Source organism: Lacerta agilis, chromosome Z (genome assembly GCF_009819535.1).
Source record: "Lacerta agilis isolate rLacAgi1 chromosome Z, rLacAgi1.pri, whole genome shotgun sequence".
NCBI lineage: Eukaryota > Metazoa > Chordata > Lepidosauria > Squamata > Lacertidae > Lacerta > Lacerta agilis.
In genome coordinates, this window is record NC_046331.1 from 38,331,808 (window position 1) to 38,352,564 (window position 20,757).

At 42.4% G+C, this 20,757-nt stretch overlaps 1 protein-coding gene across 2 annotated transcripts in view; it reads left to right on the forward strand.

Annotated features, from left to right (window-relative positions):
- The window catches only part of RNF128 (ring finger protein 128), a 55,502-nt gene extending 35,991 nt beyond the window's left edge, over window positions 1–19,511 (forward strand). For both annotated transcript variants that reach the window (XM_033137561.1, XM_033137560.1), the window contains exons 2-7: window positions 6,944–7,191; window positions 10,908–10,979; window positions 12,015–12,097; window positions 16,884–16,980; window positions 17,446–17,614; window positions 18,774–19,511. In XM_033137561.1, coding sequence (XP_032993452.1) covers window positions 6,944–7,191; window positions 10,908–10,979; window positions 12,015–12,097; window positions 16,884–16,980; window positions 17,446–17,614; window positions 18,774–18,892 — 788 coding nt within the window. In that variant the 3' untranslated portion in view covers window positions 18,893–19,511. The remainder of the gene's footprint in view (window positions 1–6,943; window positions 7,192–10,907; window positions 10,980–12,014; window positions 12,098–16,883; window positions 16,981–17,445; window positions 17,615–18,773) is intronic.
- Window positions 19,512–20,757: the final 1,246 nt, after the last annotated feature.

The window sequence follows — 20,757 nt, forward strand, 5'->3', positions numbered from 1 at the left end:
GTGTACCTGCTTACTTGCCACAACACAGTACGGAGCTTGTGTTGTTAAGGTTTCAGGAGGGCAAAGGTTCAAAAGGCGGAAAGTCTCAAGGAAGACTCTTGAACTTCTTGGTGTTTTGCTCTCAAATCTATGGGCTGAAAAATATGAAGATGGGAGCTTGCCTTGAAGTTTTACTGAGTTTCTTGGTTGACCAAGTGTTGATTGGCAATCTTGTATGCCCCGTAGAGCATGGGTAGGCAAACTAAGGCACATGGGCCGGATCAGGCCCAATTGCCTTCTGGATCCAGCCCGAGGACGGTCTGAGAATCGCCGCATGGATCGCCAGTGCACGCGTTCTTTCCCTCTCCCTCCCACGGCGGTGGCGGCACCTCATCCCTCCATCCTCCTGGCTTCTCCCAGCCCTGCCTAGAGGAGGAAGGGGGCTTGGCTTTGTTGGTGCCAGCAGCGGCAGCAGCGCTCGAGCGGCCACCATTTTAAGCAGCCCTTCTCCATAGCCCTTTTGCGCTCCGCTCATCGTCCCTCTGCCACCGCCTGCCCCTGCTGTTCGCAAGACACAGGTAAGCAGCCACTGGGGCTCGTGGTGCTCTTGCATCACTTCCCCCCCAAACATAGTCTGCCTCCCCAAAGGTCCGAGGGACAGTGGACCAGCCCCCTGCTGAAAAAGTTTGCTGACTCCTGCCCTAGAGTGCTGAAATGGGAAAGGGTGCTTATCCTGACCCTTTCTATGTACCTCTCCCCTGCTGGCAATTTCAAACATGTTTGCTGCATAGCAGTTGGAAATGGCTAGAAGAAGGGGATTGCAAGGGGAAATGGTTGCTCTTCTGCTGCAAATTATTTCCTCCCTGCTGCTTTACAGCTGTTCAGTGAGAAAATGAGTTCCTGGAATTGCTCCCCAGGTAGATTTTGCTGTGAAGTGATCAGGAACCCTTAGTGGCAAGTTTCCCCCCAAAGAACTCCCCATTATTAGAGTAGACTTGATGCCTCCAGTTTTGTTCACCTTGTGCAAATTGCTAACTGAATAATAGGTGATTGCCTAAGTACAACTTGGAGTAGGTCCATGGCTTTCAATGTGTCTGCTCAAAGTATGACTAATATTGGGCATCATCCAATATACATAGCGTTGGAACTGGGAATAAGGGTGAGTCTAGATTTTGTGCCCCTTGAGCTATCTTTCGTGTATTATCTTCTAATGTATGAAGTGCTCTAAAATATTCACCATCAGTAAAATCTGGGCGTATATACCATTCAGATGTCAGCCAAACATTAGACTTTCCCCAAAGCTACAATTCTAGGAATTACAGAAAGTTATCTGATACCTTAAATGATTGGGATTTGATTAAGTTCAGTAACCCTCCCCAACCTATTTTACATTTATACTGGGTAAATAACTATAGAGGTTTTCCCCCCAATAGCCAACCCCCCCCCCAAAAAAACATGCTATAATGTTTTAAGATAAAAATCAAGCCAAGCACACTTTATTGCTTATAACCAAAGTCACTATTCTTCATGCGGTTTAAATGATACGTTTAAACAAATGCAAAGTTTTACTGGGATAGTAAATATTTTAAAACACAGCAACTCAACTTTCAGTAGCATACATCTTACATTGTTAAAATTAGAGAGGGGGGGAAATGCTGAATTTTAATATATTAATCTTAGCTTTCCCCATGAAATATGCATTTACATTGTCTAGTAAATTATACCTTGCTTGCAGACTTCCATGTGGAAATAAAAGGTTAAAACTTGCATATTTGACTGGTATTCACTCTGTTACTAATTTTTATGAAACAATGCATTTTTATTTTTCCTTAGAAAAATACAGCATTGGATGTCCCCCCCCCCCCGCAACCTGTTAGTGGTTTAATTTATGCTAACACTGCAAAATTGGATTTGAAAGAACAATTCAAAAAATCCCTTTTTTTCCTTAATAAGAAACAACTCTTTTCCTTAATAAGAAACTGATCAGAGGTGATGTTACAGACAACTCTGCTTGCCAAAGAGATTGGGGCAGACTTTTATGTCAGAATGAAATGTTCGTAGCCATGGCAATGCTTAAGGGAAACATGCCTGACAAAGATGAATATACAATCTCACAAAAGAGATGGTGGTGGTCAAAGGAGGAAAAAGTAATACTTGAGAACAGTAACACCTTGTTTGAAAGTATTGGCAGCTTCCTGACTGCTTGCTTTGACACTTGAGTGTTAAAGGCCTTAGAACATAAAACTGTCCTAGAGCAATGTTTCCAAAACTGTACAGTAATGCTTCTTTCTCCTTTTAAAAAGAGAGTCCGTGTCTAGAAATGCACCTATGAGTTCATATTGCCAGCTTGAGGGTACTGGAGCCTCCTAACGATATATTGGCATGAATTTACTGTGGCATGTGCACACACACTATGTTGACTATTGGGCCTCAATTTGACTCTGGGTCATTTGTAAATGCATTGGTTTGTAATTTGATCTGATCCTGGAAAGTAATGGGAAACCTGAGTCAGCCGAGTAGTTTCTGTGCACTTGTGGGATTGAACGAATTACTTTGCTGGTGTATTGTTTAGATCACCCATTGCTGAAAATTGCCAGTAGCTGCACTCTGTTCCATAGCACATAATGGTGTATTTTCGATTAATATAATATCTTTATAGAACAATTCATCTAGATTTCTCCACGAAGAAGGAAGTGAGAAAGCCAAGCCTTTATAATTTTATATTCTGTTTCTTAGGGTGGCATGCTATAGAACAGGAGTGGCTAACTCCCAACAGACTGCAATCTACTCACAGAGTTTAAAACTGGCAGTGATCTACCTCCTTTTGGGGGGTTCAAGTCAAGGTTGTTGAGTGTTTTTTTTAGGAAGGAAAGCCCTGTTTTTTGGGGTTCAGGTCGAAGTTGTTGAGCTTTTTAGGGAGGAACCCCCTGTTTTTTAGGAGTTCAGGTCACAGTTGTTGAGCTTTTAGGGATCAGGAAAGCCACATTTTTGGGGGTGCAGGGCAAAAATGTTGAGCTTTTTTTAGGGGAGCCAAAGTTGTTGAGCTTCTTTGGAGGGAGAGGGAGCCAGTAATCTACCTCAGATGTCCAGTGATCTACCGGTAGATCACGATCTACCTGTTGGGCGTGCCTGCTATAGAAGTACAACAATGCATTCTGAACAGTGCTGTTGTAATTACAATAAGAGCAAAATAACTGCAACTGCTCAACAGCAACCATAAATTCTATTCCAGTTGTACTTTTTATTTTGTACTGTGTTGATTTTGTGCACTTTGTTGATTTTGCAGAAAGCTAGGTACAGATTCATCATCATCAACCCAAAATGATAACATTAAAAGGACTTTCCTCCTTAGGAAGGAAGGATAGATATAAATTTAATTACTAAGCAAAATGCCTAAGATAAAAAAAACTAAAATAAAAAACCCATTGCCCAGTGCCTGGAAGATACCAGCACAGGTGCCAGGCAAACCTCCCACGGGAGGATGCCCTAAAGGCAGGGGTTTGAGGCTGTTCTGCCTATTATGAGATGGACAGTTGCCAGGGGAGGCTGACTTTTGCTACTGAGTCATGATTTATTGTATACCCCAATTAGCTAGGATTTGGCCCGGTGCACATCTGCTGGAGAGATAATGTGCTCTGCAAGACGGCGTGTTATGGCTAGCGCTGTGGGATGGTAGCGATAATGTAGCAGCCTTTCCTGATTCCTCCTCCACACTGATTATTACCGGTGCAAGACTACGTGGCCCTGCTTTTCTGCCTCTGCCTTTTGTTCTAAATCTGGGCTGAATACAAAAGCGGATGCTGTTGTACATAATTACAGGTGCTGTCTCACATATGCTTGGAGAGATTGCTTTGTTTTTATCCAGGTAGGCTGTATGCCTGCCAGTCTGGCCACATTTTCTCGTTGAGAGTTGGAGAATGAGATTCAAGGTTATATATTTCTTGTTGGTAGAAGTGTTCAAGCCTCAGTGGTGGCAATACTTGTGCATTCTTATAGTCCAATATTTAATTGATATTCCTAGGGTTGTTTTTGTTTTGTGGTTGAACAGGTGTTTGGGAATATCCAGCAGTCTCAAAGTTCTGTATCAAACATACCATTTAATATTTCATTTGAATGTTCTTTTGCATGCGTGAGTAGCAGATAGATAGATTGATTGATTTAATATCCTGCCTTTCTACTGAACTGGGACTCGCTTACAAATAAAAATAGGAAACACAGATAAAATAGAAAACCCAAACCTAAAAGGATTAAAACAATATAAAAACAGAGCCATTAAAAATACAAAGAATCATGGAATTATAGAGTCAGAAGGGACTTGGAGGATCTGAAAAGCAGGAATCCTTTGCCCCATAGTGAGGACCAAATCTGCAACGCTCAGATTGCTCTATTGACTGAGCTATCCCAACAATAAAAACACCACAGCACTATCCCTTTCTTTAGGAATAGTGCGGGTGGCGCTGTGGGTTAAACCAGAGAGCCTAGGGCTTGCTGATCAGAAGGTCAGTGGTTTGAATCCCCATGACGGGGTGAGCTCCTGTTGCTCGGTCCCTGCTCCTGCCAACCTAGCAGTTCGAAAGCACGTCAAAATGCAAGTAGATAAATAGGTACTGCTCCGGTGGGAAGGTAAACGGCGTTTCCATGTACTGCTCTGGTTCACCAGAAGTGGCTTAGTCATGCTGGCCACATGCTGTATGCTGGCTCCCTTGGCCAATAAAGTGAGATGAGCGCTGCAGCCCCAGAGTCGTCTGCGACTGGACCTAATGGTCAGGGGTCCCTTTACCTTTACCTAAAGACTTGTTTGAATAACAAGGTCTTTACCTGCTGGCAGAAAGAGAACCTGAGGGAGGAAGTCTAGCTTCTCTAGGGAGGGAGTTCCATAGTCTGGGAGCAGCCACCGAGAAGGCCCTCTCCTGCATCCCCACTGAGCGTGCCTGTGAGGCGGGTGGGATTGAGAGAAGGGCCTCTCCCAAAGATGTTGGTGCCCAGTCAAGTTCGTCTGGGAGATAATGTCCTTTCACATAGCCTTAACTCTGTTGCAGCGCATCAGCAGCCCCTCCCAGCCACTCTTTGCTGCCATAATTGCAGTTCTCATTAGAGCTTGGAGGCAGGTTGAGGATTGGACTTTGTGCATGAAGGAACTGGTACACCGAGTGGTTCCTTAGTCTGCTTCCCTACAGCTTTGCAGTCCCAGGAAACGTTAACTGTCATTTTTTTCAGTCCCCAGTTGACCAATGCTTAAATCAAATTTATTGTGTTTCTGTTCAAAACATAAAACAAAACTCATAGTTTAGCCCTCATGCTGTATAATTTAATCAATGATTAGTGTATAGAGTTTAATTGGGGTATACAAGGAAATGTTTTATCAAATTGTTATGCTGGGCTAACCTACTTTCCTACATTCTCATGGAAGCGGTTACCTTAGCTGCTGTTGTGGGACTTTTCTTTGTTTAATTCTGAATGGCTGTTCTATACCTGCAGATAAAACTGAGCTGCTTAGGTCTAGTCTTAATAATCCAATAAAACAACATTAGCCAAAGATTATATTAACACAGCTGCACTTTTAAAGAAATTCTTTGAACTTAAAATGGTGGTGTAATTATCACAAATTGGTAATACATATTCAGTGTCTGTTAACAAATATGCAGCAATGTGAAAAGAGACATATTGAAACCCTTTTGACGGCCTTGACTTTGACTGTCGTTAGAGGAACTGTAATGTTTTGTGGTTCTATTCTGACACTGCTGGGTTTATTGCTGTCATAATTGTGCAGTAAATTATGCTCCCATGAAGTGTTAGATGTTGCTATTGTACCGGGTATATTTTCTCTGTATGTATCAGAGAAGAGCCCCTTTCTATATTCTGTTGAGCTTAAGTTTAGTTCTAAGCAGCCAGAGATAGGTTGCAATTCAGTCACTATTTCAGACATTCTGTACTTCTATTGATCCACAGTGGGAATTTTTTTTAAAAGTCATCTCGCTCTTGGATTACATCCTCAGGCCTATGACTTGACTTTCATAACAATAGCTGACCTTTCTAATTGTAATAACATTCTTAAATTAAACAGTACTCAACACTGTGTAAGAAGCAATCCCAAGCAAACATGTCACAGTAAATAAATAAAAGGCATCAGCATGTACCTTGATTGTGCACAGACTATATGGTGATATATTAGAAAGAGCACACTTTTTCTCAGTTGAGTAGATGAGACTATCTTCTGTTTAGAGAGATCCATGGCTGCAGTTTTCCAAGGTCCCCAGCAGAGATTGTTGGTTGGGCATTGTTTTGAACTGCTGCTTTGCTATGTTCTTTTCCGATGTGAGCAACCTTGCACAAAAATAGATGTTTAGTCTTGCGGTGTACTTTACAGAGGGAAGGTTTTTCTACCCTGGACTAAACTATCAGACATCCTGGCCCTCCAACCAATAGCCACAGTACGAAAATATGCCAAGAGTCAGTAACATGCCACCTTGGCTTTCGACAACCAACCCCCCCACCCCCGAAAAATCATGTGCCCCCTCTAACAAATCCAGGAGCAGATCCCATAAAAATGCCCTAAGTTTTTTTTTTTTTTGGGCGGGGGAGGAGGGTATAGTTGTTCCCATAGTTCAGGGATGTCCAACAGGTCAATTACGATCTACTGGTTGATCGCGGCGGTGTGTCCCCCTGTCCCCGTGGTTGATTGTGGAATCCTGCCACCCCCTCCCCCCCCCAAAAAAGCTCAACAACTTTGGTCAATTCAATGGGTATACCACTGCCAGTTTTTTTTAATAGCGGGAGTAGATTGCAAGTCTCTTGAAAGTTGGACATGCCTGCCATAGTTGTTCATTCAAGGCAACTGTCCTGACTTACCTATATTGCCTAAAATTAAAGGAGAACAAGGTGTAGAATACTAAATGGGCTTTTATTGGTTAATACTCAACTTTGCTATGGAAATCTAACTCAGACCTCTGTCTTTTTCTCACAGGTACGGGAAACACTGTGGCCATTATGATTAGCCATTCAAAAGGCATTGAAATCCTCCGTAGGCTGGAAAAAGGCTACCAAGTGACCATGGTTATTGAAGTGGGGAAAAAACACGGATCATGGATGAATAACTACTCCATCTTCTTTGTTTCTGTGTCTTTCTTCATCGTCACAGCAGCCACCGTCGGGTACTTTATATTTTATTCTGCAAGGAGGCTTAGACTTGCAAGGGCTCAGAACAGGAGACAGGTGAGTTTCTCAAATGCATTCTTCACTGGAGAGTCTGGATGTGCCAATTTACACAGCAAAATCAACACTGGCCTTCCTTAAGCAGATGTAACAACTATAGCTCCAGCATGCTATAGTTGATCTTGCTTTAGCAGCTGACGCCCTACAGGCAGTGTTCTGGACTGGTATTAGGGAGGATAAGGCTATTGATGGATGCCTCAATAATATTCCCTCTCAGGATGGCAGCAGGATGCCTCTGAATTCTACTTGCTGGGAATCTCTGATGCACACATGTCATTGGCCTTTGGTTCAATACTGAGAACAGCATGCTAGACTAGATGGGCCTTTCATTTGACCCAACAGGGCATTTTCTGGGCTTTATTGTCCAAGTATTTTTGCTCTAACTTGCCCCTGCTTTTTACTATACACTGGTTCTCTCATAGCCTCATGTTTATGGAGAAATGTACATCCCTACCCCTGAAGAGACATGTGAAGACATTTGTTAACGCTTACTTTTCTCAGGTGTATAGAGTACGCTGGATTCAAGGGTCAGTTGCTGCTGTTTATCACAACTCACTTCTGCCAGCATGCTACATAAAATCTGTGTTAAGATTAATCATGGTTCCATGAGTCTTAAATGGTGGATTCACCTCTTTATATACAACTTTAGAAAGAGGCTTGAATCTCATTAACTAAACAAGTTAGCTCTGTTCTGTGATGTTTACACATTGAGAGTGTTGTCTTGGATTTTCAAAGTCTGTGCAGGGAATTGCTAATTAGTCTAGTAGTCTCTCTAGAGCTCTTTATCACCCATGCAAAGTCCAGTAAGCAGTGTGGATACAATATACAAGCTGCCTCCCAGTTTCCCACTCAGCTGTGCTTCTAATAAATAGGTGGTTTAAATACTTGATTGAAGTTCCTTATATGGAAAGTGATTTCTTTATGTGATGTGATTCTGGGTGCTACAAGGGGTAGGATGTGACAACCGGGAATGTCTATTGTAGTCTTATAGCTACTTGACCATAGCAAGTAAGGACTGCAGCTGGGCATGGGAACATGTGGAAAGCTTATTTGGGGCCATCAATAAAAACTGGCAATTATTGCAATACACTTTAATTTATATGCAAAAAGATCCAGGGCAGATAGGGACAGGAAAATTGACTAGGACATCAATCCTAATCCAAAGGTACCCATAGGCCCCCAAAAGTTGACAAGCCCCCAAAATCTTGGGCAAGGGGGGTTAGCTTGATCACTGAGAGGTGATAGGGATGTGAAGTACTTAGACTCCCTCCTACTAATTTTTGGACTCCTTTGCCTATAAAGACACCAGTATAGGAAATTTACTAGTTGTTCCATTTGGCTTTTCTTTTTGCATCTCCACATCTCTATTCTACTGAAATCAGATTGCTTATGGTAGATTTCACTGCTACAACTGCATAACAGTTTCTTTTGTATGCCTAGCATTATCATGATGAGAGGTCAAAAGGGATAAAATATTCCCACTTATTTTGTGTTTCTTTAGTATTTCCTGCCTAGTCAGCTTTGCATTTTCTGTGTTGGTAATTAAGTTCCCCTCTCAAGCATGCTATTCATGCAAGATCTAATGTGGGAAATAGAAACCACAGCAGGGACTAGAGTGCTTGCTGGGCAGATGAAATTTACACCGTTCAGGCTTCCTGATTTTTAGACAGAGAAGGGTATTTGCCTTGTGATTTTTTTTTTAACTGATCAGTTTGGTCTGGCTGAAAATGACCTTGTTGTAATAAGCTCCTCTCTTAAAAATCAATTACCTTCTAACTTATATTCTTTTTTTATATATGTAGGTATCAAGCAGTCACCTGCTCTTCAAGGGCTGTTAATGAATGCCTGGTGTTCTTTGATGCGTTTTTGCCAGGGATTGCTCAAACAGTATCTTTTGAGTTACTGCAGGAGTAAGAGCAGCTGTTCCTGGGACCACATCTTTCAAATGATAGGAGCCAAGGCCAAGTGTCCAATTTGTAGTGCCCTCCCCAACCTAAATGGGTTTGACTCCTCTGAGAGACAGCAGTGTGATTGACTGCAGGCATCTAGCTACCATTCAGGTTCTTCTAGTGCTTAATTAAGCCTTTCCCTTGCTTCTTACCAACCTAGCTGAAATTACGAGTTGTAAGGATAAATGAGGCGTATTTGTGCAAAAATGTATTCATTGTGGCTCATCAGTATTTATAGCCTCCTAAAAGGATGTGAATCTTTAGGGCTCGTTATGACAATTAATCTCTTAAGTAAATGAGAGACAATTTCCATTCTGCCACATGCCACTGAAGGACTCTTCTTGTATCAGGGAAGAACCTCTTCTTGTATAGTCAGTTAATGTTAGTAGCAAATTTAAGCAGTGAACCCATGGCTTTTGGTTTTAGGGGAGGTGCTAGAAACCAAGAAGCAACTTGCAGGGAAGACTGCATCAGCATGCATATAGGAATTTATTTTGCAAATAGCCTGAACACTTCAGAGCCTGCATGTTTTGGAAACCTGTTGCTAGTAGATCTTGTAGTCTTCCAAAAGCTTCTCCTAATATGATGCTCTTTCAAATATTGTTTACTATTTCCTTGAAAAGTTATTTGAGCATCAGATTAATGAGGCATGAGAACAACTTCCTTGTTCTTTTAGCATATTTTCCTGTGTTATGGATTGTGTTCGATCAGAGCAGATCTGGGAGTGGTTTGTGTCAGCTTTGATAAGACTGGTCAGTGTGGGTGTAAGGCTGTAGCATTCCTGGCAATTAAGCAGAGCTTTGATTGGAGCTGGCCTACTGAAACAAAAATTGAGGACAATAGGAGTTACTTGATTAGCTTGCCTGTGCTCATCTGCCAGTCTCTGTTGGCTGAGGAGGGGAATGCCACCTATCCAGTTTCATTTCTGACATTGTGGCAACTGTGACCCAGCCTATTCCTCCGAGTGTAATCTGTTTTAAATGTTTACATTGTTGTAAACACCCTAGTACCTGCTGGTGAAGGGTGGGGCAATAAATTTAGTAACAATTGCTTTATTAGCTAAATGGAAGAGAGTCACAATATTCCAGTTGATTGGTGGTTAGGATGCATTCATGCATTTCAAACCAGACTACATGATACTTGAGTATTCCTGTCGTTAAGAGAATAGAAAAGCCTGCAGCTTTCCAGATTAGATCAAATGCACACGTTTTCCCTTTCCAATTAGAAATTGCTTCAAACAAGCTAAGGGTGGTGGGTGACTGTTTAACTGATATACGGGCTTAGTTCAACACACAGTAGAGACTTGCAAGGGTGTGATTGCAAGCTAATACTGGAACAAAAAGATCGTGTTTGCATCTGTTTTGTCTATAGCAAACATGAGGTCAATGCAAGGATTAGAGATTCTGAAACAAGTGGGGGGGGGTGTTCAATCTCTGCAGGACTGATTTAATGCTTTAATGAGAAGTGCTTTCTGAAAACATTGGAATTGTGATTGAGATTTTTGATGTCCTTTAGTCTTTAGTGGCAAATAAGCATTGCCTCCTAAATAAACCCCAATGTTCCTTAGGAATGCTAAATAAACACTTCAGTTAAACTTCATGCATATCTTGGCTCATAATTATCTTCCGGTTGCCACTGTTAGGCAAGAGTTATCCATCTGCCTATGGAAACACCTCATTCAACGTTAATGAATTGTGTAGCAGTTGGTGTTTATAGATTTTTATGGGAGAGCAAGTTCCGTGTTGACCTTGTGCTTGTCTGTTACAGAGACGGCTGAAAGCAGATGCCAAAAAAGCCATTGGACGGCTTCAGCTACGTACACTGAAGCAGGGAGACGAGGTATTGTAACTGGGAGAAAGTGGTTCATGGTGCTCTGGGTGGGGTTGCGCTTCTACTGATGGAGCAGTTGGGGGGGGGGGTTCTCAGGCCTGTCACCTTCTTTGAGTGCTTGGCTGTTGGCAGTGGTCTGTAGACCCTTTTACCAACTCTATACTGCTATGCTGCTTTTGGCTTCTCCTAGTGAAGACAGACTAACTTACCTCTGTTAACCACACTTTAGTTTCTTCCAGAACAGACTACTTCAATGCTTTCCATATAAGGCAACCTTTAAAAACAGCCCAACCTTCAGCTACTCTCTTCTTTTTTATAATTTTTGTTCTACTTTTTTTATTCTGCGAAGCTCCTCTGAGTGCCCCATAGGTATAAAACTGCTTACTTAAAACTCCCATTGGTTTTAAAATATTTTGTTAATCCTAATGACATTCCTAATATAATCATGCAGAAGTTGTTTTTTATAATACAGAAAGATTAATAGTACATTAGGTCAGTTTGTGTCCCCTCTTTACCTGCAGCAAAGAGATGTTTTTGTAGCCCATGAATTTCCCAAATAGGTATAAAAGGAGAAGAGCCTGTTAAAACTGCTTTGCACATTTTTAAACGCTGTTGAATAGTCCTTACTTAAAGGTTGGGTGGAAATGATAGACAACATTTGTAGTTTGTTTGGAGGAGGAACACTGAAAGGCCATGTTTCAGTTTTAGAACCAACTTTGCGTTTTTGCAGTATTTTTATACTAGACTGCTCTACAAGACTGCAAAAGTAAAATAGCTTCGATGGAATAGATTCCATTACATATATTTTGGTCTTCCTTTTTGCTAAAGCACGTCTTGTAGCTATTGTTACCCTTTAATGCTCTGGAGAAAAGAAGCAAAAATGTATTCTTAAAACTCACCACAACTGTACAATAGCGTTTTGGAATATTGCTAGTCTAGTTTTCCACTCCGTTGTTCTGTGACTACCACACTTGCTGAATGCTATCATGCTTATTTAAAACAAAGGTCTCTAACAAGGATATTTCCCCCCCCCCCTTTCTTTAGGAAACTGGTCCTGATGCTGATAGCTGTGCTGTGTGCATTGAAGTATACAAGCCAAATGATGTTGTGCGAATTTTAACATGCAAGTAGGTTAATTCCCCACCCCCCAGTTACATTCTCATGCTAAAACATTGACTGTTTTGTCATGTCTGTCTTCGTCCCCCTTTATATACACTGAAGTTGTAAAAGCTTTTATTTATTTTACTCCACTCTTCAGATGAACAAGGTTAGTGTTAACTTTCCAAAGCTGTAGATCAGTGGGTGCTGCCAACATGTTGTTCTCTAGATGTTGTGGACTACAACTTTTCTCTTCAGTGAAGATAGTTGGATCCCGCAACATCTGGAAAGCACCGCATGGGCCTCCCCTGCTATCAATTATGTTCTGTAAGGGCTTTTTATTTCATATTTCTACAGCTCTCAAGTTGGGTTTGCACAGGAGTCCAGTTATTTGCTGGCATCATCGTGTGTCTCCCAAAGAAGGATTCTTATAGGTGTGATGTTTAAGGCAGTTCAGTAACTTCCTTTATCGTATCTCCTGTTGAAACCTAGCTTCTAAAACAGAATGGTGAAAATTTGCAGCCCAAAGAATCTTTCGGGCAAGGCAGATAGCGCAGCTGCCAGGGGCATTTCTACTACCTAGCAGCTTGTCCATAGCTCAAGGCATACCTTCATTTTATGATTAGCACAGGGTTGCTGATTCAGGGATGCAAATTTGGGATAAAGTAGTAAAAGTTCACCTGAATCCTGTTAATCTTCTTTTTCCCATTCCCTGCTACTGCTGCTGGCAGTTTGAGTAGGGAAGGAAAAATATGATGATGATGATGGTGATGACTTCATAACTTTAGACGCCAATTGAAAACATTGCCCTCTACCTAGGCCGGGGGTCAGCAACCTGCGGCTCCGGAGCCGCATGCGGCTCTCTGACAGGTTTCCCGCGGCTCCGGCATGCCCCCTTTCAATGCCCTTTCAATAATAATTAAATGGTTATCGGCAAAAAAAAGGGGGGCCAAAAAAACCATGAATAATCCGCATCAACGTTGAACAGCTGGGCGGTCTTTCTCAGCCCTCTCGGGGTTCCCGAGGACAGACCCAAGATTGATGTCCACGTTGACCACTCCCAGAGAGAGGAAGCGACTTCTTCACACCAATAAGCGTGTGGGGAGGGCTGAGCTTTTACCACCTCGGCGTGCCGATTGGCAGGACAGATCGCCCGCCTTGGCGCATAGGCTCGGAGCCGGGGCCTTACCGCCAAGGTAGCCACTGAGGATGAAGGCGGGAGGCGGGCACGGGAGAGCAATGCTTCGTCCGGCCAATGAGCCGCCGGGATGCCTGTTCCTGTTTGAGGGGAGCATGCCAATGAGGGTGGCGTTAGGGCGGGGAGAAGAAGGAGCTGGGCTTTGCGAGTTATCGAGAGAGAGAGAGAGAGAGAAAAGAGTCGGGATAATAAAGGCGGCGGGAGGTGGTGGCGGCGATTGGAGCGGCCCCTGTCGGGCAGAATCCTTTTCAAAGCGGCCGCGCGGAGGGCGGAGCAGGCGGGCCAGGCGTCGCTGTGACGGGAGGGCGACGATGGTCACCGACAGGATGAAGTAGAGCTGCTTTGGGGTGGTGGCGGCGAAAACGTCCGGGCTGCTTCTGAAACCTCCGCCAACCGGTGCTTCGCCAGCGCTCGCTGCGGGCGGTGTACATGCTCAAGACGGCCCCAAGGGCGGCTCGGGGGCCCGGAGCCCTGAGGCCGGCGCGCTGCAGTGCCTGCCGTGATTTCCCCCCCCCAAAAAAAACCTGTTTTTTGCTTTTTGGCTTTTTGCCTTGCTCTCCCACCCCCTCTCTTTTTCTTCCTCCCCTCCTTTTTTAATCCAAGGGGAGAAATCCCATTTTTTAAACAAACAAACAAACAAACGAAAAACAAACAACCCCCCCCACAGCTGCTGCAGCCACTCTATTTGAATTTTTATTATTACCCTTTTCTCCCTCTATCCCCCCTTTTTCTTTTCTCTTCCCCTTTTGTTTTTGTTTTCAAAAAAAGGAAAAAGAAGAAAAAGATTTTCCCCCTTTATTTTTATTTTTTAAACTACTACATATTTTTAATAGATATTCTCCCCACCCCAAGTTTGGAGGGTCAAAGGTCCAAGTGGCTCTTTGTGTCTTAAAGGTTGCAGACCCCTGACCTAGGCCTTCGGCCGTTAAACAATCTATGGTCTTTTAAAAGTGGGACTGTTATGGTTTTTTCTATGATTTTAAAAAAATCATTATTATGCTATGTAAATTATTACCTGGGATCTTCAGATAAAGGGTGGTATATAAACTGAATAAACAACAAACAATACAACAACTTTTACTGCACTTTACAGAGGGAAAGGGAAACAATTCAACACAGGGGTCCTTGTTTGGGTGACCCCACTTTTTCTCATGGCAATCCAGCTCAGAATAGCTGAAGAACCTGATTTAGCTAACTTGACAATTTACCTGCTAACTTTGCTCTAGCTACTTTCAGACTTGGTTTACAGCTGCCTGATTTACTATCATGCTTTAATTCCAAGACCTTGAATGTTTTAAAGGATTAAGGCTTTAAGCTTTTAAAAGGAACCAAGGATTATATGAGCAGTTGGCTTTGAACAATGATTTTGCATCTCTGGTATATTGCAGCATCAATTTTATGCAGCGATAGGGCACAATGCCTCGGTTGAGTATGTTTAAAAGAACTGGCAGATGTGGTGACATTGATGGGGGTGAGAATTAAGGCAGTAGGTTGGTTGTTATACCAAAACGAGGAAAAAAACCTTGAGTGCACTCAAGAATGGTAAATATTTTAGCTGCAAATTCATAAGAGAGCTTGCTTCAATTGTTTGATAATTTTTAATTTAAGTAAAATTTTCAGTAACAAAATTACCATATGTAGAAAAGAGAGCCTTTAAATAGTGACAGATATTATTTGTTTCCTAGAATTTGTAAACCTGCCCCTGTAGCTACTGGCCAACTCAGTAACTTCCAAACTCTGTTGAGCACACTAGCCTGCTACAAGAGTGTTGTTGCATTCTCTTCCTTCCAGTCAGCCAAGGTAATTCTGCTGTTGGCATTGGATGCCATTCAATCATTCTGTCACTCCCTGTGCAGTGTTGTGGCAGTATTGCCCACCATGAGAAGGAGGCATGCCTAGAAAACGATTAATGCAGACACAGAAGGACTGAGCTTGTTCTTTCTCTTGCACATTCCACAAGTAAGTTTTTGGGTGTTAGTGTGCCTCTGCTATCAAAGGTTCAGGAGTACCATGTTATTCACCGAGACAAACCATGTCAGCAAAACCATACCCCGAGGCAAAGTACCTGTTGCACATGTCTTGAATGACTTGCGTATGACTCCCCTTAATCAGGTGCATGCACATAAACTAAATCTGAAAGAGGCAATGTTTTTAACAGATTAGCAGTTCATGGGTAAAGGAAAAAGTAAAGGGACCCCTGACCATTAGGTCCAGTCGTGTCTGACTCTGGGGTTGCGGCGCTCATCTCGCGTTACTGACCGTGGGAGCCGGCGTATAGCTTCCGGGTCATGTAGTCAGCATGACTAAGCCACTTCTGGCGAACCAGAGCAGCGCACGGAAACATCGTTTACCTTCCTGCTGGAGTGGTACCTATTTACCTACTTGCACTTAGATGTGCTTTCAAACTGCTAGGTGGGCAGGAGCAGGGACCGAGCAACAGGAGCTCACCCCATTGCGGGGATTCGAACCGCTGACCTTCTGATCAGCAAGCCCTAGGCTCTGTGGTTTAACCCACAGCGCAACCCGCGTCCTAGTTCATGTGTAGTATTTGTTAAAAAGAAGCTATACATTAAGGCTGCATTACACTTTTGCAATGCTTAGGAAATGACCATGGCTTCACATCTTTACAACATGTAGATAGCTAGGTGGAAGCCTCTGACGGGTGGAAAAATTGTTCAAATGCTCTGATGCAGGTCAGCCTATTTGCATATTACTGAAGTCCATTTTCTCCTAGCATTCTGCATGTGCTATTTTAGCCCTGCTCTGAAAGTGGGGACTAAAGACAGATTAACCACCTTAAATGGCAGACAAATTAATATCAAAACTGAAATGGAAATTGCAAACTCATGAACACTCCCGTGCGCACACACAGGGCTAATTTTCAAAAGCAAAACCATTTTCTTCAGGCACGTGGAACGCCATAAAGAGGAACCAGAGAAGAGGAGCCTGCAGCGGCATTCTGTAGCTCTGTGGTGTCATCCGAGAGTCTACAAGGGTGGGAAGCTGAATAGGGAAGCAGAATGTAGAAATAGTCCTCTGTAGTTCCTTAGTGCTAGTGGTGGGCTGCCCTACATATTTGCTGTCTCTGGGTCAGGAGTGGCTCTCCCAAGTGCTGCTGAACTACAGCTCCCATCAGCCCTAGCAAGCATGGTACATGGCCAGGGAGAATGGGAGTTGAAGTTCAGCATCATTTGGAGGGTCAAAGGTCCCTTATACTTGCTCTAGGTCTTGTCCTACAGACATGCAGACACACAAAACACCCTCCTGTGCGCGTGCACTTCATTCCATGTGAGTACACAGAGCCCTTTCTCTATTCAGAGCCAAGGTTTCCCATCAAGTTCTGTATCTACAAGTTTGTATCCTAGCTACATGTGTTTCCCTACTTCCCCCAAATTCCACAAAGCTTATGCAGTTTCTTTTCTCCCAATAAGATGCTGCTGTACCACTAAAAGGCAAACACTTCATGGTTTAGTGTTTGTGTGGCTTAGAGTATTTACCTGAGGTTCTGGGCCACTCCTAAACAATGTCATTGGCTTCAAACATCTTCTTTTTCAGCAAGCACTGTTTTACTGTAACCTGCTGAGTCAACATTACAAATAATTTGTTTTCCTTTCCAGTCATCTCTTCCACAAGAACTGCATTGATCCTTGGCTACTGGAGCACAGGACATGCCCCATGTGTAAATGTGACATACTCAAGGCACTGGGAATTGAGGTACCTCTGCAGTTCCTGCTTAAGAATCATGTGGTTTCTTCTGCTTCTAGAAAGGAGGCGGCAGCTTAACTGAACATTTGGCTGTTGTAGTAAGTTTGTGAAGGCATTTGGGCCCAAGGAAAGGTGCAATGAGACAAATTCCTCCACTACCAATTTACTAAACAGAATATGCATATTTCATATGCATCTCCTCATTGTGTTCCAGGCTGGCTTGTCAGCACTGAGCAACTTTGCATTATTTCTTTATATACTGCCCAAACCAGCTTCTAAGTCAGTCGTTTACAGCCATAAAATCTATATATAATACATACATTTGCAGCTACATTGTGGGGCATTAAAATATCCCAACTTTGGCAAAGTGCTTAACATCAGCGATACATGTGAAGGGTGGGAGAATAGCTGGCAGTTAGAAATATTGGCATCTTTATAGTAGAGGTTCCCTGACATTAAGTATGTTTGATGCAGGTGGACGAAGAGGAGAGAGCAGAGTCTCTCCCAGCCACTGTCTCCAACGAACCCTCTAACATGCCTTCGCACATCGAAGAAGATAATCATAGTGAGACAGGATCATCTGGATACGCTTCTGTCCAGGGGAATGACGAGCCTGTTCAAGAGGAAGTGGCCCCTTCAGAAAGTAAGTCTTTTAATGGCTGTGCAGTAGCGCTTCTGAGTCTTATGTTTTTATGGTAACATTAAACAACAGTACAAAGTACAACAACCCAATGCAGAGCAGTTGTGCACTTTGTATCACTATTAATTGCATACTTCACTGTTCCAATCATAAAGGGCATGATTTATTTATTTATTTTTTTAATCATCTGCAGTGGAGTGTGAACCCTAAGCTTTTGCAGGCATGAGTTTAAAATAATGAAGAAATACTAGTGTTTGCTGCCACCTTCTGGAGGTTCACATCCAGTAAACTCCAGTGCATTCTCTTCAGTCCTCCAACATGAGCCTTGGAGCTCTTCCCTTTTTTTTTTTTTAGCAGATTGTGCCCACTTAAAATACTGCATTACTGACAGATTGCATTAAGGTGGCAGGGTTACAGCTAATGGTACTACTACCCAAAAAGTTGCCTGGCTATATATGCATCTGGGAAAGTGATTAAATATTTATTCTACATCACAAGTACTATATGGAAATACATAAAACAGTGAGGTGTCAAATTTCTTCTGTTAGTTAACTTTGTCAAGCTCATGGACTCAATGGACAAAGATGCTGCATGTGAAATATCTCATAGGCTTTCCAAGCTGGTGCCAAGCATATTGCTGTGCTTTCCTTTGGACCACAGCAGCCCAGGGCCTCCAGACATACTGCCCACACTTGCACCCCAGAAAGATCACTTTGGTGCTGCAGTTTGACTTCACCCCCAGGGGCACATTCCATTGTCTCTAAAGGCCAACAATTCTAATATTAACTATTAACTTCAATTTAGCTTTGTATTGCTTTAAAGCTTCACATAGCTAAGTATTCCTTTAAAAAAAAAACTTGTACTCGATATATCTGTTGTTAATTGACTTGCCTCAGGCCCCTCTGGTGAAATTTCAATAGTGCTTGCAGCTCCTCTGTGACACACTTACGCGCTACTAGTGGGCTTGTAACTTGTAGGGAGGAAAAGTGCCAGGTTGCCAAAACAGCCCAAATTAAAAGCTTCAGAAAAGGGCCAGTTTAGTATAACTGCTTAGAATCGACTTTCCAAAGGCATAGAAATGTCACAAAAAATATAAACTCAATCAGTTGTGACTGGGTAGGACATTTTTTCTAAACTTGTTCCCCCCCTTCCTTTGTAAAAGGTGATAATCTGCATCTTGTGAACAACACAACAGAACCTCCACCTGTAGATGTGCTTCCACACCTGGACAATCCAGGTTTTGAGGCTGACGAAGGAGAAGTACGTGAAGAGAAATCCTAAGCAGCTCTTGCAGCATCTACTATCTACTTGACATAACCAGCATCAAACAATGACAGAACTGATAAGACTGTTGTAGCAGCAATTTTGCTTTGATATTGAGATAAAATTTAAGGTTGCAATTAAATGGAGTGACCTGACCATTTACTTATTTTCTTGTGGGATTAGTTTTAGTACTCTCCAGTACAGATTTTTTTTTTTTTGGGGGGGGGGGTTAGTGCAAACAAGGAAGACAGAATCTTAACACAAAGCCATTTGAGCTCAGCTACTTTTGATACAGTAGAATTTCATTTGCTTCATTTTGGTTTTGAATTAACTTGTTTTAAGTCTCATAGTTAGCTTTCTTATGAACTTATGTTTTTAGTTAACTAGTGGAGCGTGTTCCTTTTTCATTTTAATGAGCCTAGGTTAAGTATGTATATATAACCAACAAGAGTGGCCTTATATTCAGTGCAGCATCTCTTGATACATTAAATTACTGGGACCAGTCAGGTGTACCTATAAAATATATCAGGAATTTTCTGCACCTACTCTATGGGATTTGAGGGTTAAAATTTGCAAAAATGCTTGAGCTGTACTTGAGTAAAAAGTTGGGATGCCTTTAATCTGCACGTTCTACAGGGGGGGAAAATAGCTACATACAGTCGTACACTTCACCAAAGGTTACGGTGGACTACTTTTAACTGGTGCAAACAAACGGGCATAGCCCAGAAATCTGTCCACTTTGGATATTGCTGCTTTTAGCCTTTATGAAGGCTGAAGATTTCTAACTCAGAGGGAATTTTTGTTGCCATTGTTCTGGAGGAACAGTTAAATGAATGTTCCCAAATGGTGTTGGTCAGGTGAGAACATGGCTAAGATGGCAATTACTGAATGGGTGAACTTTTTGTTTTTATTATTTTCTGATTTGTGAGACAGCAATTTGGATATGAAGCTAAGGGGGGGCGGGGTACTCAGGGTGCCTTAGGATGGAGCGTGGAACTTCATCCACTAAAGTGAACTACATCTAATAATGCACTTTATTGTTTATTTTGCATCTCCTGTGGTTCTGTTTTTAATGGGTAGCACTAGCAGAAGTGGCCTTTTTTTGTTTTGTTTTTCCTTTTTTTAACGTTTTGATTTTTAACAGGAGAAAACAGTACATTTCCCCTCCTCATTCTTGCATCATGTTGAATAAAGTTGTAAATATTTGATTTCTATTAAAAACAACAACAACACCGTGTTGGATACAAAATGTAAATAACACTGTTCTAATGCCCATTTAGGATGTTCCCTTATTTTTTTATAATAAAAACAGTTGTGTTATAAACAGTTTTGTCTCAGAGTCGAACTCTCATTGAATGACATCATCATCACCATCACCATGGGGAACCTCAGAAGGTTAAGTATGTTAAATAACCTCCATCTTGTTAACTTAATGTGCAATAATCTCAAGTGTATAAGACCTGTGTGCCTTCAGCAATGGAGAGAGACTAACTGCCACAGTAGCAACAGGGAGATAACAGATAGCAAGATGCTACTGTTATGACTGTATTAAAGATGAATATAATGATATTGGATGGGAGAAGGCTCAGTTGGCTAACCACTTGTACTTGATCCTGAAGGGACAGCTGTTATGGACCTGAGTTGTTGCATCCAGGAGATAGCCTGTTTTGGACAAGGTTGAGCAGCTTGGCAGCTTGAGATACTCCTAGATTCAACACCAACTGCTGGCCTGGGTAGGCTTTGTGGCCAGGAGTGCCTTTTCCAGTTCTGGTCCACCACCTCTGGCCCCTTTGGGACAGAAATGACTGTACCCCATGCTAAGAAGCAAGAGTTATTCAGGAAAATCCACCTGGGAGATTCAAACCCTTATGTAGTAGCCCCTC